This window comes from Lontra canadensis, unplaced genomic scaffold (genome assembly GCF_010015895.1).
Source record: "Lontra canadensis isolate GAN:19392208 unplaced genomic scaffold, GSC_riverotter_1.0 scaffold137, whole genome shotgun sequence".
Classification (NCBI taxonomy): domain Eukaryota; kingdom Metazoa; phylum Chordata; class Mammalia; order Carnivora; family Mustelidae; genus Lontra; species Lontra canadensis.
In genome coordinates, this window is record NW_022631131.1 from 3602746 (window position 1) to 3628027 (window position 25282).

Sequence of the window (25282 nt, forward strand, 5' to 3'; positions counted from 1 at the left end):
GACCCGACGGAAATAAAAGCAGCAAACTTCCCAGGAATATAAATTCTGGGGCAGCAGCACTCTAGAGGCAGACCACCCGGCGAAGGGCGCGGGAGGAGCCCGAGGCTGGTGAGGGGCACCCCCTCCGCGCTTCCACAGCCCCCCTGTCCAGAGCAGGGGCGGGCCCGGGACAGCTGTGCGCAGGGGTGGGGGATACAAATCAATAGGGCGACAGGGAACCCCCCCCTCCACCGTCTGGACTCAACAGAGAAGGAGCAATTATTTGAGGGATATTAGGAAGAAAGGGAGAGTAAAGAAAGATGGAAAGAAAATGAACAACGACTAAGTAAGGCAAGCGCAATGTAATTAATTCCTCACACAAGGGCCCCCACTACCCAAGCACATACATACATTTAAAAGTAAAAACACAGACTGAGGTTTGTCTGATTGAGATGAGGCTCGCTGCTTGGATTTGGGTGTAGTAAGCACGGGGACACAGGGCCGCACAGGCAGGGCGTCGCAGAGGGGCGGCCCACAGCCCGGCCCTGACGAGGCTGCGCATCTACACCCTCGGCCCACCGGCCTCCTGACCTTTGGCTCATCTGCAAAGTTTGCTGAGACGGGTGGCTGTGTTATTCGTGAGTCTGGCCCAGGGAGACTTGGATCTTGGCATCACCACATTCCATGGACACAGTGACTGCTATGTCCCTGGGGAGCAGTTCCAAGGGTGATGACGAATGTCACGTTTGGATTCATTCAGTGCCTCGAACTCAGCTCCCTCCGGGTGAAACGGTGAGAGGTGAAGAGGCGGTGATCTTGGGAGAGCTCTTAGCAAGTACAGGGAACCCAGGAAAACCAACCTCTGAGAGGAAACGATGCTTCTAAACTGGGTATGCGGAGTGTGGGGCTGGTCGGCTTCCAGCGGACTTTCCCGTGTTCTGCTGGTTCTCAGGGTTTCCAAATGATGGCCCTGGGCGGCGACCCCTGGAGGCCCTGGCTACCCAGCAAGGGCCATACAAGCAGCGAGGAGGAGTGCACAGCCACGGAAGGGGAGGGAAACCCACCTGAGGGATCCCCAGGATGAAGACCCCGAAAGCAGCAAGAGCCTAAAACTGTAGGGGAGAGTGGAGCAGATTATATTCCATCCAGTGGGCAGAAAAAAGGTATGGGGGCCGAAGAGGGAGATGACGGTGTCACTTTCTGATTCTCCATCTTTCACGGGGCATCTTCAAACACATTACTCTTTAATCCTCCCAGAGGAGGATGCTGATTTGCAGCGTTCCCTGGGGGGCAAGAAAGAAACCCCAGGATCAGGCTCCTGGGCCAGTCTTCTCTCTGCCTCTCCACACCCTTTGCTGCGGAACCACAGGGCCTACGGTGAGGCAGCAGTGGACAGGCTGCTGAAATAAGCCTTCGTAATAGGAATCAAGAGCCTTCCCAATCGTTGGACTCTTTCTTTCCCCTGATCCATTTTATTCCTAAAAATATATGCCAAAAAAAAAATATATATATATATATTTTTAAGATTTTATTTATTTGAGAGGGAGAGAGCGAGCATGCACACGAGTGGGGTAGATGCAGAGGGACAGGGAGAAGCAGACTCCCTGCTGAGCAGGGGGCACCAAGGCTGGACTCGATTCCAGGACCCTGGCATCATGACCAGTGCTGAAGGCAGACGCTTAACCAACTGAGCCACCCAGGTGCCCCGAAAAATAATTATTTCAAAAGATGATAAACAAGCTTTATGCACAAATGTTAGACAGCAACATTATTCATAATGGCAAATAGTTGTTAACAATTAAATGTTCAACTACAGGGGATCTGGCTAAGTGCTAAAGATACAGGCCCCAAATGGAATTCTTAATTAGCAATTAAATGACTTAAAAGGTATCTGTAAAACATGGAAATAATCTTTTACTGTATTATTTTTTTAAGATTTATAAGGTTATTTTTTAAAAGATTTTATTTATTTGATAGAGATTGCAAGTAGGCAGAGAGGCAAGCAGAGAGGGGGGAAGTAGGCTCCCCACTGAGCAGCGAGGCCGGTGCTTGATCCCAGGAGATCACGACCTGAGCCAAAGGCAGAGGCTTAAACCACTGAGCCACCCAGGCGCCCCTTAAGATTTATTTTAGAGAGAGAGTGCACGCAAGTAGGAGGAAGGCAGAGGGACAGGGAGAGAGAATGTCATGCAGACCCCCTGCTAAGCACGGAGACCAACATGGGACTCAGTCGCAGGACCCTGAGATCATAACCTGAGCTGAAACCAAGGATCAGGCGATTAACTGACAGAGCCAGCCAGGAGGCTCTGAACTAAGTAACCTCTACACTGAACGTGGGTCTCGAACTCGCGACCCTGAGCTCCATAGTTACATGCCCCTCTTTCACTAAACTATTAATATTAACATGCAGGATACTATGTACCTACCAGGGGTTTCCAACTGGGGGGGGGTGTTAGGTGGAGGGGGAGGTGTGCCCACGTGAATTTTTTTTTTTTTCATTGTTTTTAAAAGACTGAGTAGAAAATTTCAAATAGTCTAAAGTAAAAACAAAGTCTCCCCCTGCAGCTGCCCTGGGGCGGGGGAGAACAGGCGGGGCCACTCCACACCACACCACAGCTGCCCTGACAGGAAAGACGGCCCTGGAGTACTGAACTGTGAACACGGAGAGGCGGGTATTTCTGGGTAACAGGATATTGGCCAGGACTTCTTACCTGTCCCTTCTACTTTTCTGTAGTTAGTTGTTAGTGTAAAATAATCTAAGGCAAGAAAGCAGCCTCCGTCCTCTGTCGTGAGGGGAGGGGCCCACTGCCTGCTTCCCAGCCCATGGTGGGTGGGGGGTGCCGCCGGGCCCCCCCTCCCCGCTGCGAGCGTTCTGGGAGCTCTCCAAGGTCGGTGGCTCCTGGGCTTTGCGCATGCAGTAGTCAGCTGGGCAAAAAGAAAATAAGCAAACTCCACACAAAAGGGAGGAATGCTTCAGTCAACATTGAAAAAGGGCCCTGGATGGAAACTCATGATAACAGTTCTCACCTCATTTGAAAATCAGCATTAGCTACCAAAATGTAAAGTATTAGTTTTATTAAAATGCAAATCAATCAACTAATCTGTCTTTCTAGTAACAGTTGAATTGCAGTATCCGTGTCAATTAAAATAGTTTCCAATTTATTCTTGGCTGGAAGGAGGGTGGTCTTCTGAATTTTAAAATGCAAGCCTCTCTTTACTGAAAATTCTGTCCTTTCTCATCTCTCCTGATTTTAATTCATTTTAATTAAACACGTTGGACTCCAAATATCTTGAAGTGCCTGTTTAAATCTTTTTCTTTATCAGGTCAAGAGTAACTGTGGCAAAGATTCGATCTCTTCAGGAAACAGAGGTTAGTGGCAGGCTCACCGGAAGTCCCGTATTAGGAGGTTACTTCCTGCTGCTCTAATGTGCACGATTCGGGCTCCTCAGGCTAGGTGGACAGGATTGGATGTTCTCCATTTTAAAAAGTGATCATTTTGAAGGGAGTAAATGTGGGGGAACTCTATTCCTGTTGATTGATCTTTTGGGTAGCTGGAGATACACTGAAAATTAAACATTTCCCTGACAGTCAAGCCCAAGAGGTAAGTACTGAGACCAGAGAAATAAATCATCACATACCAAGGTCCAATTAATGTGAGATGGAAAAACCTCCCCCCCCTCCCCTGTCTCGCCCATCCTGAGCTCAGCAGACGCTCTGACGCTCACACTACACCGTGAGGCTGATCACAAGCAGGACTCGCTGCATCTGGAGCCCAGCCTCTAGGCCCAGCACGTGGCCCCCAGACACTGAGGCAGTATGACATGTGGGACTCCCGGGTACCCAAATCTGTCACTTGGTTCTGACATTTCAGAACAGTATCAGAACCTGACGTTAACAATAGTGACTAGTTCTGCACCACAACTGGATGCGCGTGTCTTCTCGAATTCCACAGCTCCATGTAAAGATGTGGGCAAAGGAACCAGGGGCGGTCAGCAGCGAGCGCCGGACACACACATTGCTTATGCGAGATAATCTTCATTGCATACTGACCACAGCAGGCCAATAAATCCCCCTTATGGGGATTTAATTTCCAGCTTTTGACCTTTGCATGAAAAACAAGTGAATCATTTCCTCCTGCTGGATTTACACCAGAGCTCATCTCAATAAAGTGATTTAGGAATGGTGAGACTGGAAAAGGACTGTGGAAGAAATCTACAGGGGGAAGAGGAGGAAATGAGAAGTCAGGGAGCTGTATTTGTGACACACAGGCGAATGCCTCCAAGTAACAGAGTCTCCTGGGCACAGTTCATAGGTTTCTGGGGATTCCCTGCTCCTCAGAGCCCTGAGCCATTGCCAAACATGACCCGCCCAGTAAGCGGCATCCGGGCTTCCACGAACTTTGTATCATGAGAGGTGGCTGTGTGACTGGAAAGAAAGTGAAAACCGTCCCCCACAAACCTGTCCCTCTACCAGATCTCTCAAGCCGACTGACTCCGAGCTGCCTAAGACATCATGCGCATGGCCGTGGCCGTAACAACACGGTTTATTTGTGATGGTGAACGAGCGTGGGGCGCGGGTCCCCAGCAAACTGAAGCATGGGGGACATGGACACTTGACTCCAGGCTTCCTGGGTCTTATTAGGCATGTGCTCTAAATCCCCCACCTGCCCAGGACTCCCCAGCTAGCCCAAAGTCATGGGCTGACAGCTTCCTGTGTTTGGGGCTGGCGAGCCGGCGCACGGTGTGTCCGCCTGTCCGTGTGTCTGGGTTCCCGCCTCGGGCCTGTAGCAAGAGTGGCAGGTGCGGTCAGTCCCTTTGGCTTTGGTCAGGAGGGTGGAGCTGCCCAAAAAGAGATCGATACAACTCAGTCCTAGAAGACAAACAAAACAAATTGGTAAATACACTGGTTCCCTTTTCAAGGTTCAACAAGAACTGAGAAGCCAGGAAATGTCCCCTTGGTTTCTTCAATGGCCAACACAGCCTGGTAATTAAAAATGCATCCCACAGCCCTTACTCACAAATACAAAGGAAGGTAAAACCCAGAAGCAGCCAATCAAATAGTAAAATATGTAAACAGTCCGGTGTGGCTGGATACCTGTCTCCAGGGAATGAGTTTTCTATAAGTTTGCCCTTTACAGACAGGCTCTTCAAGTAAGAAAACAAGATTGAATATTTTAATAGGATGTATGAGACTGCCGCACGACGAGGAGGATTCAATCAGACATGGGATGTAGGGGGATATGATTTAGTTTTCATACATTTTCTTGGACTTGGCAGTACTTGAAAAACAATGAAAATGACCTGGCAACAAGATTCCAATTACTATCACATGTGCAGCTGTTCGGTGGTGGAACCAAGGTTCTCCCCCACTCCCCTGGCCCCTTTTATCTATTTTCAATCTAATAAATAATTCGATTGGCTCATTTATTTCTAGAGCTGGACTTCAAAATTCAGAAAATGATAGTATGCCAGGGTCTTGGGTCTTTGAAAATAAAGTCTCCTTTCCAACCTCTTTTTCTGCTGTTAGGTGCAACACACACACGCAACAACCCACCCAGCCCATGTTCTGTGTCAAGGCCTGGAAATCTCAAAAGAGGTGGGCTGGGGTCTCTCCTGCCCTTGTCATGGGAGCACCCAAACACGGTCCCGCGCGCAGAGAGCGCAGACTCCCCCTGCGGGGATGTGAGGAGGGGGGCGAGCCACGGAGGAAACAGGGCCAGCCGAGGCAGGTGACCCACAGCTGCCCCTGCAGGAAGGTTGCGCCACTAACCCCCACAGAGGGAGGCCAGGCACACACAGCTATGGTCACAGGCCAGCCAGGGAATGACTCCACAAGAAAGCTGTGCCTGCTCTGTTTTCTACTTTCAAGAGCTCACCCTAAAAGACAGCCTGCCATGCTGGCTAAGAGAATAGGCTTATGAAAGTGCCCTCATTACCCGAGAGCCATCTTCAGCAAACCTGACTTTCCAAACAGAACAAAACACCAAACCACCACCCTTCAAACAGCTATTTCGGGTTAACAAGGCTGCAACACAAAAACGTCTCAGTCTGTGTATGAAGTCATCTTGCGAGGGTGGTATGTGGAAACAGAGGTACCATCGGGAGGAAGTCCAGCAATAAAAGAAGCATATTAAGACTTCTAGAAAAGGAAAAGTTCTAAAGAAGAAACCGCAGTCGCCCAGAATGAAGCCTGACCCTTTCATGTTGGGGACCACAAGGCAGGCAAAGAAGTGCAGGTGTGCAAACAGCAGGTCTCCAGGATGATCACAGAGATTTTACCCAAGAATTTGCCAGCAGCTGCCCCTGAGCTGTGGACCAGATCTGCGGCCCAGAGACAAGGGCCACAGCCTCACCTGGAGCTCGGCTCTTTTGTTCCTCCGGCCATGCACACCTGCCAGCCTGCACTGGCCAGCCCACAAGTACAAGCTGGGTGGAAGGCGCTTTGGACCAGAGGCCAACAAGAGGCAGGCGGCCTCACTTCCAGAGGCCGAGGCTTCCAAATCACCAGCTCCATCACCGGAGGACAGCTGGGCCCAGCGCGAGCTTCCCGGGATCTCACGGTGGCCTATTTGCCCATAAGCACAAGTCTCTCTGGTCATTTCCACACACAAAAGAAACGGCACGGAGGGGAGAGAGGCCAGAACAAAAAGGACAGTCTGGCTTTAGGGCTGTGCAGGCTGGTGAGGGCCCCGCTCGCCAGACTGGCTCCCGTCATTACCACCACCAAGGGCCTCTGCTCAGTGCCCGGCCCCGCGCCAGTTACCGGCCGCAGCGGGGTTCACGTGTCAGGAGCGCCGAGTGAAATGCTGAAACCCATGTTTTGATAGAACATCATTTCACACTCAGGTGGACAAAGCTGACAAACATATGCAGCTGTTCGTGGCAAAGCAACTTGGAAGGCTGAGGGGTCTGGGATCTTTTAAAACAGTTTGAGAGAGAGACACACACACACACACACACACACACACGAAGAGGAAGGGATGACTCCAATCTAAGACCTCCAATGTCACTGCAGCTCTGGGCCTTCCTCAGTGACTGGCTCTACCCCCACAGCATCTTAAACTCCCCTGCTCCCACCCAGCCCCCCTCGATTCCAGTCTCACCATCCCTGGCCAAGAGTAAGGTGACAGCCTCCAACTGATGTTCCTGTTCCCCCTTCGCCCTGCTGTTTCTTAGCCCCAACGGGACACCACACACCCCCCAAAAGCACCTCCAGGATAAAGCCGCCCAGCGCCAACTGGTCTGCTCTGTGCGGCTCCAGCACATGGTTCCCTGCAGAGGCTCTTTGCGCTGGCCTGTGGGGCGGGCAGGGGGACAACGCGGCCACAGCCCGGGCCCCGAATCTGTCTGCCTATCTCCTGTAAGAGTTCTACAACACCACGCAGCCCCCTCACACACACGGTTTTTCTCAATAAATTTGCTAGTCACAAAGGACATAATTATCAGAGTCTTAGGAGTACTAACTTCTGGAATAAAACTCTCTCATTTCTTCTGTAAAGCACCCGGTGGGATGTTCGCGCCATCCTGCCTTGATACCGATCATCGTTTACTTAAATAACATATAAACATACTCTTCCACTTGGCAATTTTACAGCTTTCTTTCCTTTCTTAAACTTGTATTTCCATTTGATTTTTCCCTACAGATTTTTGTCCTAATTGTTTTATACTTGGAAGCCTTTTATGGATCACCCTATTACACTTCTTGGCCACAAAAAATAAATATGCAAATTGAACACTTTTTATGAAATTTCGTAAGTTGAAAATATTTTCATTTCTTGACACCGTAAGGCTTTAAGTAATTAAAAAAGTACTTCTGGATTGTGTCATTATTACACAATTATTATCGGGATACAACAGACATATACAACAACAGTTAAATAAAATGTATTATAATTTTGGTGGAAATTTATTACAATAACTGTGTAAAACATTGCTGGAACTGCACGTCTTCATAATACGGACGGGGCCAGTCACGCACTCATGGTGAACAGTATTTATCGCCAGAATGAAAGAACGCTCAGCATCCAGGCTCTTTCTGTCGGTTTTTGCAGACGCAAGTGCAGAGAAACTTCATCACGTGGACAAGCAGACGGGGACAGGGAGTTTTGTGACAGCAACGTCCCCCAATTCTTTTGATTCCTTCTGAATTACCTGCCCCCCAACATCACATAGTGATCTACCACCAAAAACTGTTTTAATGATGTGCCAGCTGACAGCTCAATTAGGTTTTCTTGCAGCTTTGTTGGAAATAAAGCCCTGGAACCCTCGGAGCCACAGGCCTTGTCACCTGGTGCCGGTGCCCTCCATTCTCAATTCCCGCCCACCTCAGTGCTGTGAGGCACGCCCCCGCTCGGTGCCTGGGGTGGGAACCCTTCAAGTCAGAGAGAGGAGGGGCACGGCGGGCTGCTCAGTGGGTGGGGGGCGCTGTGAGAGGTGAGACTGGAGACCCCGGACTAGGTGCATTCTCCAGCCGCCCCACTCTTACCCTGAGTGGGGTAAGAGTACACAACTGGAAACTGATTCCCAAAAAATGTGTCTGTCCCTTCCCCTCGGGGAGTCTCTGCACACCTCAGCGTGAAGACTCAGGGCCCGAAGCACAGCGTCCCCTCCCCCCACACGCGCACACGCATGTGACATGGTGCCAGTGCTAAGGGAAAGGGAAAGGCATTTTCACAGAAAAGGAACCTGACCATATCCCTTTCCCCATCCCGAGGAAAACAAAACTAAAAAGAAAACTGGGTGATAAAAAGGCACCATGGGACAGAGGGCTGGACTGCCTTCTGCCACTGGGAACATCTCCCCCCGCAGCATCCTTCCTAACCGGGATTTAGCCATGCAGAGAAGCTCAACTATCAATCCTTCAGGTTAACCTTGTCTCCATCTGATTCTCTAGGGTAAGTGTATAGTTGAGGTCCCCTTAAGGCTATGCATAATGAACTTAGTTAAAAAAAAAAAAAGCATAATTCCTGCTCCCTATCATTTCAAGAATCAAGATTTGAATCACTGAGCTGAAACACCGTCCCCCCTGTTACCCTTCCCCCACACTGGCCTCACTGGCCAGTGGGAATGTCCACTGTGGAAAATGTATTAATGTCCGTATCACGCAGGAGAATAACCTACGGAGTAATTAACAAGACTTGGACCTAAGGTAGAAGGTCGATAGCAGGGGCCCTTCCTTGAATTAAAATTTAACTTACCCTTTATTGCAACCTACAAAAGCAAGTAATGAGCACTAACATTTTTATTTCTTTTAAACTGTCATTTAGGCTGTACAGGGGATAATTACCTATCTCTAGTGTAGTAAGGTTTTATAACCCTTAGTGAGGCATTTTCTAATTTAATATTTTTACTATATTATCATAAAACCTGTTTCTGGAAAAAAAAATGATCATGGATTAGCAGCCATTTTCCATAAAGACAGAATGTGTGTGTGTGTGTTAGAATTCGGCTTATTTATGACCTGATTCTTCTGAAGAGACTCAAAGTATGGCAGCAGAGGGGGCCACAGAGTGCAGTCACTGGGGCGGAGGGCGAGGTTGGAGCAGCCTGGTGAGGTGGGGACAGGCAGCGCCCACGGGGAGACTGCAGCCCCACGTGTGTCCCCCCCCAGACGCTCCTTTCAGTTCTCCCCGTGTTCCTCCCACTGACTGTGACAGAAACCAGAGTCGTCCATGCTGCCGCCGGGGCAGTCGGTGCAAAGCGGCTCATCACACCTGCACAGGATCTGTGCGGCCTTTCAACTTGCCAGGTCAGGGGCCTGCAGCACCCGGGTCCAGGAGGCGCACTACGTTGTCCCCAGACCCCAAAGCTGCGGAGCCAGCCCCGAGCTCTACCCGCCTGTCCCCATGGCCAGAGGCAGGCAGAGAGCAAAGCACAGGGCACTCTCCGAGCCAGTGCCGCAGTCGGGGCTGCGAGCCGGGCCTCCGAATGGGCCGCTGGAGACTGCAGTGCTGCTCTCCCGGTTAGACTCACACATGTCATTTGGCCTTGACTAATCTGAAATTGTTCGTTTGTTGCTTCGTGGTGTGTGTGGAGGGGCTCTTCCTGAGTACCCAGACACATCCCAGGGTGCGTCGTGGCCCTTCCTCCTTGCACCGGCCCCGTCCCCACACAGCCCGTGCCCCCACCCCTCGCCTGGCACTGGCTCCCTGCATGGCCGTGGGAGAACCACAGGACGCGGGAGCACACAAGACAGCTTCCTCCCGCCACGGAATCCGCACGAACCCAAATCCTTAGGGGTCAGTGCAGGAAGCGCGGGAACAGCAACTCCTGTGGACCGGCAGGGGCTCGGGTGACAGACACCTGCACCAGAGAGTCACTGGTGAAGCTACCGCCGCTGGCCCTCGCTCACCTTTGTGTTCTGGGAAGAGCTGACCTCCTAGAGCCGCAGAGGCTGACAAACATGATGAAGGGGGGCCCCCGCCTCACACCAGCCCCCTGAAGGCCCCACGTGAGCCTCGTCTGGTTCTGGGGCAGCCAACAAGGCCCAAGCAAGAGCAGCCCCCGGCCCCTGGGAGCCCAGACACAGACCCCATGGACCGCTCGTCCCGCAGCCGCGCTTCAATGATTGGAGGCCCTCTGAGAACCAGATCTGTTCCTCATGAGGTGCAGAGAACCCGTTCCTTCCCGCTGAGACAAAGCCAGAAGAGGCCCCAACGCTCAGGCCCTTGCGCCCTCCCTGCCCAGCGCAGCCCTGCTGATCCGGAGTGGGCAGGACGGGGCTCCCTCCCCCCACTGCCCTCAGTGCACACTTCCCCTGCCCTCACGGGGCTTCGGCTCTCCCTGATTGGGACCCAACAAGACATCTCGCCAATTCTCGCTAGACACACACCAGTGACCTCAAACAAAGGGAACTTCCGGAGCCTGACCCTCTGAACGCTTTGTGGTCAGCTCCTCAAAACATGAGACACAAGATGGTACCTTCCCTTAATCTTTCATTCCCTCTGCTTTCTCTGACCCAAAGCCATTCTACTCTGTATCAGTGACTTTACAGGTGAGACAAAGGTACTTGAGAAATGCTTCTGTGACTTAGCAGGGGAAATATACCAATCCACATGGCAAGCAACTGCCCTGTGCTCTTTGGGGGCTGAGGCAGAGGGTAAACCCTAACCCGTCCCAGGAACAACATCAGAGGCAGGGACATGTGCTAGAACCTGTCTCCAAGACCGGACTGTTAGGGATGCAAGCCAAGGGAAGAGACACATGCAGCTCTTAGGACAACATAGAGGATATGACAGTGGAAAATTTAGGATTCCTGAAGGTAGCCAGGAGGTCAGCCCTTAACTCTTCCTTGCTCTCCTCCCAACATCCCCTGGCAACAAAAAGTGGATCACAGGCTCCTTTCCTGAAATCTCAACACAATTCCATACCAAACCCCGCCCCCACATACATGGCCCTCCCCTCGTACCCAAGAAAGGTAAAAAGAAAAGAAAGCAACCTTCTCTTACCTAGGACTTATTTCTTAACAGGATCAAGTTAGAGCAAAGCAGACAGGCTCGGAGGATGCCCACATCCATGGCTAATTACCTAAATCTGGAGACAAGGCAAATCTCCAAGCAGCTGCCCGAATCCGCCACGAGGTGGCAGTATACAACGCAGTTCTAAGGCCCCGGCCAGTGGCTTGGCTTCCAGCAAACTGCACCCGTAAATCACCTAATGTGTCTGCTCTCATCACCATCTTCCCGGTGCCTGAAGGAGACTCTAGAAGGTCTGCTCCAATTCGCTCTTTTGGTCGGGTCAGAACTAGGTCCTTCAAACCTCTGCAAATGCTTTTAGCTCTGCAGCTTTAAATTACAGATGTGACATGTGGCCTCTGGCCTGTCTCCTAAAGATCAGACAGACTGGAGATTTATAAATGTTCAGAGAAGCGGGCTGAGGGCCCAAACAAAGGAGCTGGAAGGCTTGGGAAAGTAAGGAAAGGGAAGAAGGCCAGGAAGAGATGGCATGAGGGCCGAATCTGCAGAGGGTTGCTCGCTCGGACTCCTTCCTGGGTCCCAAGTCAGCTACACTCACTTTGCTTGAACAAAGGAAGACAAACACTTGAAACTTCTGTCATCCCTACCACCAGCTTTAAGTCTTTCAAAATTTTCTAAAGAAAAATAATTTACCTTGGTGGACTAGCATTAAAAGGGTTGGTGGTGGCCGGGGATGGGCGACGACACTGGCACTCTAGACAAAAGGGATGTGGCCTCCCTTCCTGTGCATTAATATTCCATATTCCTGGGATGATTTCCACTTTCACAGTTTGACTGTTTTATAACAGATTTGATGCGAGAGAAGACAAATGGCCTCGCTCAGGAAAGACGACAAATCATCTCACCGCTTTTAGCAGGGTTTTCTCTTTATTTTTATTTATTTTTATTCTGTGGCTGGGCTGCAGAGCTCTCTGCCTTGCTGGAGATGTTTAATATTAACGTCAGGCCCCCGCGATCCCGGCAATAGAGTTGGCCGGTGTTGTGTTTACGGTTTTGTGACTGCCGGCTTCAGGAAGATGAAGCTCCTTGTTCAAAAGCAGCCCCTCTCACAGCTCCTGTTAAAAGCTCAGGGATGCTTCACTGCTTAGACGTGAATCACTTCCTCCAACCGCACTGAAGGGGAGACTGACACGCGAGTTACATTTGTGTCCCTATCAAGGCTGCTGCCCCGCGACCCAGTGCCTGGGGGGGCGGCGTGTGCTTCATCTCTCAGCTCCAGTTGAAATCCTAATTTTGGGGGTCAGAACACATGGAAATTAGTGAAGGTGTTTACTGGCAATCCACAGTTTTGGCAAGGGTTTCTGTGACGCCTGGTGATCAGCAGGAGAACTTGTTTAACTAGAAAGCCCCGTACAACTCCCAACAAAAAGAGTGTGACCAGGGAGCACACAAACGCCAGGTGCCAACCCTGAAAGAGGGGTATAAGGTACCAGTGCGCCCTCGGGGCCAGCCTCCTAGCTGTTGACCCTCAAGTCCTGACACACTCTGCCCTGGGGTGCAAGGATGTTGTGTTCTCCTTTGCTCCTCTTCCCTCTTTGTCTTTTTCATATTCCTCCTGGCTGGGAGTGTAGACCTTCTTCTAGCTTCTGTTCCCTGCCCTCCTCTCTGGCCTCTCCCACCGTCCCCTGGCAATCTCATCAATGCCCTCGGCTCTAACAAGCACCATGGCTGGGCTCTGACGCCCTCACCTAGGCACTGTGCCCCCTGGCCCTGCAAGGCTATGCTGGCTATCACCTAAACCACCATCCGTTAATAATGACAGCAAAATCTTTGTCATTCACTGTCCCACACTTAGGTGCTTAATGGCAGGTAGCTCCGAGTTACAGGTATCCATACCCCATTTTCTGATTCAAAAATAAAATACACCCTGACACAGAGCTCTGGCTTGAACAGTTTACTTATATTAGTTGATAGAATGAAAGCAGATGCCCTCCATCTGTCAATCTTTTTTGGGTTCTAGTAGGATCCTTCAAAGAATTACTTCTTCCTCTTCTCTGTAAATGGGAAATTTGGGGGGAAAAAAAAGGTTTGTCCCAGACATCTGCCATGTCAACTTTCCCTAGGGGCAGTAACCAGGACCCCACAGCCTCCGGGTGTCTGCAACAGGGCATCTCCCCCAAGCTGGGTCACCAGCCAGTCACCAAAGCCAGCAGTGTGATGACCTTGGCCAACGAGAAGACTGGTTTTAAGAAGCCTAACTGCTAAGTGCAAAATGATGGTTTGCATCTCTGCCCCAGGCAGCTGGTGGGATGTGTTCTGCTGCACAGCTGCACCTTCCCAGCAGGCCCGGGAGGTAGGCGAGGCGGCAGAGTACTGCCAAGTGCGTGTAGGAGAAAATGTGTATTGATTTCTTCTTTCTTATAAAGGAGCACAAAGTGCTGAAGAACAATTGTGCGTCTCTGCAGCATCTCACATTCCGCGTGAGACAAAGGCCCAGCCCCCACCAGGCTGAGAAGCAGAAAGGGGAACCACACAGAGCGGCAGTCTCCTGGGTGTCAGCAGCCGCCATGCTGTCCAGGTCCACTGCTGGGACTCCAAACACCTCAGGCTACTAAAGCCTCTCCTGCCTCTGATCAAGTAATTTCCCTCACTGGGCTGATGCTGCCTCATCTATATTGGAGAAGAAAGAGCCTTCAGTCTTATTTACCTTTTAAGTGGAGGTGCCCAGAGGGTAAAAGAGTTAATGTTTATAAAGTGTTCTGCTCCCCAGAGGGAGACAATGGATAAAACACAAGGTGTGGTTATGGCTCATTCAAGATCTCATTTCCAGGGTAGTTAGTAATAGCTTCCCATTACAAATGCAGCACGTCCCAGCACCTTGAACTCAAACTACAATGAGGCAATGCCCTTTATCTAAATATCCTTTTTTGGTTTGACACTTACTATCAACACTAAAAATAACAAAGGTAACCAGGGACTCTGACACCTTGCTAATGCACGTCCAGAATCCATTCTACACTTTTTCTTCTTAAACCACACGAATCCCAAATCCCGAAAGCAGTCCAAAAAACCGACCTAAGCTGTAACTGGTCATCACAGAGCCCTGTCTACAGTCTCCAAGTTTCCATAGTAACTAATAATTTGTAGGCAGGCCACCAGAAAACAGACCCAGTGTAGATCCCACAGCCAACATGGACAGGAGGAAACCTCCTACAGAATAGAAAGTTCATGGTGTGTGTTCTTGGAAGCGATAGAAATTCAAGAGTGTTCATGAAAGATCTTTTCCCATGGTTCACCCTCCATAAAAATGACCTCAAAAACTCTCTCCGTAAAGGTTTGGGTATAAGAAGTCCCAGAGCTAGACTCTTCATTTCTGGTGCTCTTCCAACATGGCCAAGGGCTAAGAACAAATATGGAACTGGCGCTTGAGATGTGCCGTGTTTCGGTTTGGAGAGGGAACCCATAGCTAACTAGGGGCACGACCAGGCAGCAAGCACAGTATGTGATCTGGACAGGTACAGGGTGCTAGGGGAGCTGGGGAAAGGATATTAGCGGAGTTAGAGGATTTGGAGATTTTGGTAAGAGAGGCAAAAACATTTGTTCATCTGTCTTATAGGACTGTTTGCAAAAACAGTCTTACCAGCAAATTGTAAATAGACTTATAAGCTGAAAGCCTTTAAAGACATTTCAGACAGAAGACCTACAGCCAACTTTTTTCAGGTTTGCACAGAAATGGGTATGTTTGTGCTGAAGGCAAAGGGATGATACAGTATTTACCCATATGTAAACATACATTTTCTTTATTTAGATTTTTGTACAGATTACATTTAAAATAGTCCTCAGAAACAAAAAATTTTAAAGAACATTTTGTCCTCGAGACTCTCATGAGCAAGAACTATTTTGGCTTCGTAAAGAAGGAGACGAAGCCACAGAGGAAACCCTCCTCTGCGTCGTGCCGTCTGAGCGCCAGGGCAAAATGCACTAGCTTCGAGAGCCTGACACCAGCTGGACATTATATGGTTTTGCAAATAACAGTCGTGCTACCAAAATGTTATACAATAAGGCAAGATAGAACTAGAATCAAAATACATTATTCCAAATGTATGAGCATAAAACTCTGATACAAAACCAAATATGGGATTACAGTAAACATATACACACTACTTTGACTTACAAGTTAAATGTTCTTTTTTTTCCCCAAAGTTTACTTATTTAAGTGATCTCTACACCCAGTGTAGGGCTCAAACTCACAACCCAGAGATCAAGAGTCACATGCTCTCTAACTGAGCCAGCCAGGGGCCCCATAAGTTAAGTGTTCTAGTGAGAAGAAAACCCCCATCAAGCGCTTTTGTGGGCTGTAATAAATAGCATTAATGGAGAACAAACAGAGTAGGGGTTCAGGAAAGTGTGAGCCCCCCAGCTCAGTATGAAATGGGGAATCTCCCGGGAAAGGCTGGTGTTGTCAAGGACTATGAACAGGCAGGGACCAAGGTGGGGAAGGGGTGAGGAGACACCCGGGGTTAAGTAAGCAGAATGAAGAGAGGAGAGTGCACGGAGTGGTTGGGAGGTAGGTGTTGTGGGGACAGCACAAGGGTGCATACTGAAACATGATGAGGGGAGAAAGGGAGCAAAGCCTTGAGGCGCAGGGTCAAGAGTACTGGTTCAATTCTATAGACAGTGAGGACTAGCATGCTTGAAGCAGTGTTCTAGGAAGGTCTTACCAGGCAAGACACACACACGTGATTAAATCAGACTGGGTGGTCAAGAGACTGTTGGTGCAATAGTCCACGTGGGGATATAAAAAATAGTTTGACTCAAAAAGAGAGACAGACAGTACAGACCATTGAACATATATTAACAGGCAAGCAAAATGGGAAAAAATCTTCAAAAAATATGAACCATAATACATAACCATAATAAAATTCATACAAATTGCAAAGCAAAACTAAAACCCAAAAGAAAAATAATGAAATGATAAAGCAGAAATATGAATGATTAATAAATACACGGACTCTTCAAGTTTACTATTATATGAGAAAATAATCATTAGATACTTAGTTCAGTGCCTAACACAGCGCAGGTCAGTAAAGTGTCTGTCAGTTGTTATCAACTTACAAAAAAGTAAGTAACTTTTAGCACATCAAAACAGAAAATACTTTTGAAACATAACCCTCCATATTACCAAAGGTGTAATGACAAGCCTCAGCGGGCAAGGGAGCAGGGGCATGTAAATTAGTACCACTGATAGAAAATCATGACAAAGTTACACCTCTGACCCAAGAACTGCCCTTCTTAGAATCTATTCTAAAGACACGGCAAGACTTAAAATATAGATTTCGGTACAAATATGTTCATTGCAGTATTACTTAAACAGAAACGACCTAAATGTCCAACAGTATTTCATAAGTGGATATTATAAAGTTATTATAATGTCTTTAAAAAACTTAATGGTGTTAAAATGCTTACAACATAAAGTTAACCAGGAAAAGGGATTCAAATATATATATATAGATATATAGATAGATAGATAGATAGATAGATACAGACCTTTATAAAACACATACGCACAAAAATTCTGCAAGAAAACATAAAGTATTAACATTCAATCTCAATAGCACGTAACAGATGAATTTTTCTTTGTCCTTTCTGTATTTTCTAAATTTCCTTCCATATGCATGTATTGTTTTTATTACAGGATAAAAAAGAAGATACTGTCTCTAAGGAAAGGTGACAAGTACCGAAATATGGCAGAGGTAGAACTGTAAGGGCAAGCTACCTGAATACTCTAACTCAGGTTTCAAAGCTGCCTATACGGTTTAGGGTCTTTGTAACCAGATGAATGGTGTAAGCGTAAGAGCAGGTCCAGAAGTTCAGTGATTCATACTAAGATGTGAATGACTTGTTAGGCAACCCCCAGCCTTTTAAAAAGCTTCTCTATTTTAAAAGAAGAAAAGGAGAAGAAAAAATTGTTTTAATCCAAATGAGTCTTTCTTGCCCACCCCCAAAACAAGTTTTTAACTAAGAAAATGTTCTTATATGTATATTGAGGATGAGGAGAATCAGTTTCCCTCTGGCACATCATTCTAGACATTTCTAAAAGCTTGCTGATGCTTTGGAAACAGCAGCAGGTTTGAATTCACATTCCCAAATGCACAGACCAGCTCCATTAGTTACTTGCTATTTAACTTGGGCCAGTTACTTAATTGCTCTATGCCTCAGTATTTTTTTCTTTTTCTTTTTTTTTTTTTAAGATTTTATTTATTTATTTGACAGAGATCACAAAGTAGGCAGAGAGGCAGGCAGAGAGAGGAGAAAGCAGGCTCCCTGCCAAGCAGAGAGCCCGATGCGGGGCTTGATCCCAGGACCCTGAGATCATGACCTGAGCCGAAGGCAGAGGCTTAACCCACTGAGCCCCCCAGGGGCCCCATGCCCTAGTATTCTTATCATAAAAGGAAGATAATGTCAACCACTTCAGTGGTTTAAGGACTGAATGAAAAAAGGTACATGAAGGGTACAGGAAAGCAGACTTAGGGTGGATAACTCAGAGCAAAGGATGAAGGCACTTAGAAACAGAAATGGTCTACATATTGTAGCAACCTAATGTTGGCTCAGTGATCATTGTGGGAAATGTAGGACCTAATCTAAATTAAGGTGAAAAACATTTAGCTATTGCCTACCCACTTGCAGGATACTTAGCTGTGATTAATACATTATTATATGATATTGTATTTTAAAAGGCAGTAATAATAAAATGCCAGAACTTAAAAACAGTAAGTCCTTAAGAGAAATATTTACATCCACTTTAAAGAATGTGAAAGATCCCTTTGAGGGGGAAAAGAGGATTCACAATTCTTTGAAGAAATGATAGGAATTTAATCGAAATGAGAACTTTAGTCAAGAAGCCCCATTTTGAGGAAAAGATTTGTCTGTTCAGCATCTACAATCTCCTTCTAGAAGATGTGCTTTTATCACTCTACATTCTGCTTGGAACCAAGGCTTCAATTTAAGAATGCAAATTCACCAGAATTATATAAGACCGAACAGCAGCAAATCAGGAAAAACAGAAGAAACAATCACAGTTTCCAATCCAGTTTTAACACTCTGGCCCACGCCTCAGCTTTGAACTTGAGAATGTTTCCTTTGTCCTTTCTGACATTACCAGAGGAGGAGGAAGGCCCCATGCCTCCTATCTCTGTGCTGGACGCCATCTTTAATGATGATATATGGGGGTCCTTTTCCCTCAGCACTGCTGGGGGGTCAAACACGGGAAGCCGCCCGCCTGAGTATCAACAAGCGAATTATAAACTGTGTCAATCCGAGTTAATGCAAAGCTGTAATCCTCTTTAACAAGAGATCAAATCACTGCTGTGAGTTATGTTCATTCTGTAATCTGATAAGGAAGAGAGGGAACCTCTAATAAAAGAGTAATGGGAGCCTTTAATGACGCCGGTAAAAGGCAGCACCAGTGAAAATATTGCTCTCGTTCCTGCTGATTAGATCAATGTTGCATATTTGCCCGGACTTGTTTCACCTGTCAGAATGACCTGTGTCTTTTTAGGAGATAAGAAGGCTCAGAGAAAGCATCTGTATCTTAGCCATTCTTGCTTGCAAGTTTTTAACCAACGACAAATGCTCTGTGGCGGGTACTTCTGGGGTTATTAGCTGATGTGCTATTAGCTGATGTGCTCTCAAATGCCGAGCAAACTACACCAGAATACTTCACCATGATGCGGTGCACACTTCTATTAAACAAAGGAGTAAAGGAGGCAAATGGAGTAAAAAACAGCCTAAGTTAACCTCTGGATTACCAACTGGGGGAAAAGATTATCATCAGGAGAATGGTAGACTGTGCCCATATTTAAGGGTGCAGACCCACACACGAAAATGGCAAGCCGAAGATAAATTGCCTGCACGAATTCTATTATACCAAGGCACCTCAAGAACAACGTGGCAGTGATGTTGACAAAGCACTTTACAAGGCTGGATTACCTGTGTACATTTCCTTTCTAAAACTCCAGATGTAAAACAATAATGTATTTGGTGCTTAGTGGTTATCATTAAAGGATCCTCTCCTTGTTCTTTTTTAACGCCGGCAGCTTCAGAGAAGGAGTGGGAAAGTGTTTTTTTTGTTGTTGTTGTTTGTTTTTTTTAATAGTGGGGGGGGGAAATGGGGAGCCAAGATGGAAATTCTTACTGTTTCTGTAGAAAAATTTCTTTAAGTTCTTTGCAAAGGAATGGGTTACTTATAAAGTGCTAATACTGCCAGCATTTTTGTAATAAGGAAAATGCAGTAAGCTAGCCTCACAATGGATGGTCCAGGAACAGCGTTTCTGGAAGAGCCGCGGTCCTTAGCAGTGGCGCATGCGCGGTAGACCACGGTTCTTGGGCTCGTGGCCGCAAGCTGTCGCGGACACCCTGACCCAGCCAAGAGCCAAAATGCTCTGGGGAGGGGCACGCCACGCCCACAGAGTGCACAGAGCACCCACGTGGACTCCATTCCCAAATCTGAGGCCGCAGCTACCGGTTAGGAACCGTATCTTGACCTGTCTCAGAGGTCTTAGAATTTGCTTCACCTATTCGTCACACCAGCATTTTCTATCTGACCTAAATCAATACAACAAATGAGGAAGAATTAACTTCTTTAAGGATCTTGCCTCCTGGCACCTGGGTGGCTCAGTGGGTTGGGCCTCTGCCTTCGGCTCAGGTACCGATCTCAGAGTCCTAACATAGAGCCCCGCATAGGGTTCTCTCCTCCGTGGGGACCCTGCTTCTCCCTCTGTCTGCCTCTCTGCCTACTTGTGATCTATCTCTCTCTCTCTCTCTCTCTCTCTCTCTGTGTGTCAAATAAATAAATAAAATCTTTAAAAAAAAAAAAAAAGAAAAAGAAAAAGTCTTGCCTCAGAGGGTCTTTCAAAAATACAGGCAAAAACCCCCCAGATGATTATTTTGACAATCTCCAAATTTGGTTAGAACCATAATAAGAGATCACCTGAATTTTTACTTCAGACTCTCTCTGGTCTAAAAGTACCCAAGGGGAGTCACACTATGTAAAGTAAGCAATGTTTCTAAAATGTTGATAAGCTTAGATTAACTTCAGTCATCAGACAAGTGAACAGCAATCCTCCTGTTAACCATGCAAATATGACCCTGACCTGTTCTTGGAGGTAACAAGATGCTTAGAGGGATTCTCTCTCAAACAGACACCAAGCCTTTTCCTCCCTGATAACCCTGTCTCTGTAGTAGTATCACGCGCTACTGTGCCCTCTTAGCAAAGATGACTCCAAAGGTCAACAGCGGCCGCTCTGGAGCTGAGCTGCCCTGCACCAAGAGTATCCAGGGCTTGGCCAAGTCAGTGATCATCTTTAGGGTCCTGGTAATTTCCTTCCTTGCATGTAAACATGTAACACATGGGCAAAGAAAGGGGGTTTCTTTGGTTTTCTCTCAATACTGGGAATGTTCAGCAGGTCTGCAGTAGAAACCACCCGCCCACCTCCTAATGGATGGAGTAAAAGATCTACTGGCCCAGCACATAAAGTATCAAGGGTTCCATGAGACTGTCACTAACATAGGCAACCTGAAAGCACATAAAAGGCATTCAAATTAGTATCCAAAGTTTATCTACAAAGAAAGGCTCCCAAAAGGAAATGTGGTAAACATGGGAACACAAACTGGAAACTTTGCATTTAAAAGGTTTTTTTTTTTTTTAAAAGAACAAAAACAAAAAAAAGAACAAAAACAAAAAAACAAACAAAAAAAAACATGGCTTGAAGAAAATTCCTAGCATGAGAAAAGAGTATGTATCAGCAGAAATTAACTAAACAGATAATACTATACAGACCACATCACAGGAGAAACAAAATGAGGATGCCATTCCCTTTTTAAAGATGATAGCACTTCTCTCTCCATTTAGGGTATTGTAATACCCCATATTAAAGATCTCTTCTCTTCTCTCCCTTAATGAGAACTATGTTCCAGTTTCAATTCAATTTGACCAAGTAAAAAATTTTTTTAGCTCAAATTGGATGATTTTAGCTCAAACTGGGGATTCAAGAACAAGTAAATAGCGCTCAGATTCTGTCCTGCTTCTCCTCCAAAAAACCCAAGCATTGGGGGAACTTAAGCATGTGCAGAAAAATACACTGGAATCAAGGAACAAAGAGGAAGGGTTCTCTCTGCAGACCTGGCTAAGGTAGGAACCATAGGTGGAGCTACCTCTGGAAATAAGAAATCTAAAGTGCTAGAAAATGTATGTGTATTTTACTATGATTAAAAAAGGGGGGGGGGCAGAAGGGTGCCTGGGTGGCTCAGTCGTTAAGCGGCTGCCTTTGGCTCAGGTCATGATCCCAGGGTCCTGGGATCGAGTCCCGCATCAGGCTCCCTGCTCAGTGAGAAGCCTGCTTCTCCCTCTCCCACTCCCCCTGCTTCTGTTCCCTCTCTCGCGGTGTCCCTCTCTGTTAAAAAAATAAATAAAATCTTTTTAAAAGGGGGGAGGGCAGAGGGTAATGGGAAGAGACACTAGCCAGGTACTAAAAAACCAGTTTTATCCATATGGCCCATAGGACGGAAACTATAAGGAAGACAGCTTTCATTCATTTACTTTAATACAGAAATAATCACCACCTTCCCATTTCCTCTGTGTATTATATATATAATTTCCAAATTGAAAACATCTTTTTTTCCTGTTGATAAAAAGCAGTGTAATTGTAGAAAAATTTGGAAGACTATGGAAATACAGAAGCTAGAAAGTAAATTGTATTTTCTACTCCCCTCCAGCCAGCAATAAGTATGTGGAGTCTGATGTCCATTTTTTCAGAGCGTCTTACTTTTTAATGTAACTACTACTACTACTTCTTCTTTTTTTTTTTTTTGATGTAACTTCTATGAATGCATGGCAAAAGATTGGACCAAATTAGAAGCATAAAAAACACTGAGTCTCCCTCACCCCCTCCCTCATGTCATTCCTTTCCTACAAGTAAACATTGTAAATATTATCATGTGTGGTCTTCCCAGATATTTCCCTAACCACTGTAACATACACTTACATATGTGTATATATACACGCCAGTTTAATTTCTATTGTCAAAACTTAAGTTGATCATGTTACAAGCACGATTTCTTTTTCTAGTTAACAAAATAACCGGGAAACAGTATAATGCATTTTTTAAAAGAAACCACTTTTTTTTCCCATCCTATACACCTATTTACTCAAAATGTGGATTATAATATGTATTTGTTATATACATATTATATGTATAACATATAATACTAAAAAATATTTTGTAGCTGAACATTATGTTAATACAGTGTTACTTCATCCTTTAACAGCTGTTTATAATTTCACTGAATGATCTTACTGTGATTTATTTAACAGTTGCTTATTGAAGGTCATTAAAATTGTTTATTTCTCTCCATTATAAACCATGTTGCAACAAAGATTCTTGTTTTGTTCTACATTTCCTATTTACTTATCTATTCATTTTGAAGTAGTTTTTTTAAATGTACTTATCTGGGGGGGGGGTACTGGGAGGGAGAGGCAGAGGGAAAAAAATCCCTCAAGCAGACTCCCTGCTGAGAATGGACCCAGATGTGGGTATCAGTCTCATAACCCCTGAGATTATATTTATTTCCTGAGGTCAATTCCTAGAAGTAGATTTTTCTGAGTCATCAGATAAGTATACATTTTTAAAAAAGATTTCATTTATTTATTTGAGAGAGATCACAAGTAGGTGGAGAGGCAGGCAGAGAGAGGGGGGGAAACAGGCTCCCTCTGAGCAGAGAGCCTGATGCGGGGCTGGATCCCAGGACCCGGGGATCATGACCTGAGCCAAAGGCAGAGGCTTATTAACCCACTGAGGCACCCAGGAACCCAAGTATACAGTTAAAATCCTGACGCACATTGCCAAATAGCCCTCCAAAATCATTTTGCCAATTCCATTCCCAAAAATGGTACATGGAAGTGTCTGTTTCCCCACACCATCAGCACAGGGGGTTACCAATCTTTTAATATTTTGTAATTTAATGAAATCTCATTTTAATTTGCATTTCTTTGATTAATGAGGTTGACAGACAGTCTTTGTTTTTTTAGCTATATGAGTTTTATGATTTCTAAGTTTGCTTGTTGACATATTTTGCCCATTATTTTTACTGGGATTCATAAAGACTTGTAAAAAGTCTTTACATAGTATTTTACATAGTAAAATGTCACATATTGAACTTTTTCTTGCCAGTCTGTCATTTACTTAACACTTTGTTTTCAATGCGATTTTCAGGTAGTCAGATCTATTAATATTTTTCCTTATGGCTGCAGGCCTTGGTGTCATGCTTACAAAGTCCTTGTCTTTCTTGAAATCATAAAACATTCTCTATTCATATATGCACACCAAAAATGACAAATCTGTAACTTAGCAAAACCAAAACTATTCATTTGACGAAAAGTACTATGTACTAATATGATATTTTAACAACTATGAAAGTTTCCAATTCCTCAGTGATATTTTGTGATATACAAAGTAGGAGACAAAATACTACAGTAGCCGACTGTCACCAATTATGGAATTACCTAAAGAAAAACAAAAGAGGTCAAGCTAGGACTGCCTCCTTCTGCCCTGAGAGTTTGGATACTAAAAGCAGAGAGAACTAATGCCCAGTTCCTCTACCCACAGTTAATCTGGCTTACTCAGACTATGGAGCACAAGCAATAATATGGATAAATGCCTCTTCTCCTTAAGAAACACAATGGGAATAGAGTGCACTGTGTTAAAAAACACATGCTTAGTTCTCCAGCTACAAGACTTTTATTAAATTCCTTGTTAAGCGGGCTAAACAAGCTGGAGAACAATGCTGATAATAAGCAATCAGTCCAAAAGGGACAGCCTTTTCCCCCCACAAACACTGAATGGCAGAAGGACTATTACCCAACAAACATTCCCAACCCTTCTCCCTTGCCTGCTCCTCCACCTCAAGTAGCAAGGTAGCACAGTTCTAACAACTGAGATATAAAACATTTGGAGGGGATTCTGGGGAAGCTTTTACTTTTCTGATAAAAGAAAAAGGGTATATCTGACACTACTTCTTTTCTCTCTTCTTCCTACCATGAACATGTTTGATGGCTAAAACTGCAGCCGCCATCTTGGGACCAAAAGAGAAAGACTAAGAGAAGCTAGCCCTTTTATCACTGAGAAGGGGAAACCACTGCCAATAATTGCATGCTACCCCTAAAGTTTTTGTCAAAAAATAAACTCATTTGCTTATATCTCTGTAAACAGGTTTTAAGATTCTTGCAGACCAAGTCCAACATAATCCTAAATAATACAGTCAGTTTTAAATCATCTTTGGTTAGCATTTGGTAGCAACCCTCAGAAACTGTTAAGTGAATAAATAAGATTCAGGAAAACTAAGTGCCCCTGGGATATTAGGTGATTCAAGAATAATCCTAACTACAAAGGACAAAAAGTTGTAGATGCCACCAATAATATACTGGGTTTCACACTTTATGCGTGGGGTAATAATGGTTCCTTAATGGTTTGTCTTCATTTTTGAACATCTAGTTTTCCTTTCCTTTAATATAATCTTCCATGTTGTCCGGACAGGGACTGTAAGTTGCACTCAATTTACTCTGTAATTTCAAAAAAACAGACTAGATCCAGAAATAAGTGGAAACAAACAAACAAAACCCCCCAGCTGGACAAAGGCATTCACTCACAAAGCACAGTGAAGTCACGAAGTTCTGAGTACAAATATACTCAGAACCCTCCATATGCTCTTTTGCACTCAAAGTACTAAACAAAAGCAAACAAAAAAGAAGTAATCATATGTTCACCTCAACTTGCACATCTACTATTTTTTAGGCCAGGACAGAAAATCTGATGAAGTTTAATAGCAGATGAAAT

General features: G+C 45.8%; 1 protein-coding gene across 1 annotated transcript in view; it reads right to left on the reverse strand.

Moving 5' to 3' along the window:
• Positions 1–4505: 4505 nt before the first annotated feature.
• The window catches only part of AATF (apoptosis antagonizing transcription factor), a 63928-nt gene continuing 43151 nt past the window's right edge, over positions 4506–25282 (reverse strand). Inside the window, exon 9 of the mRNA XM_032843298.1 lies at positions 4506–4849. Within this exon, the coding sequence (XP_032699189.1) occupies positions 4786–4849 (64 nt within the window). The 3' untranslated portion in view covers positions 4506–4785. The remainder of the gene's footprint in view (positions 4850–25282) is intronic.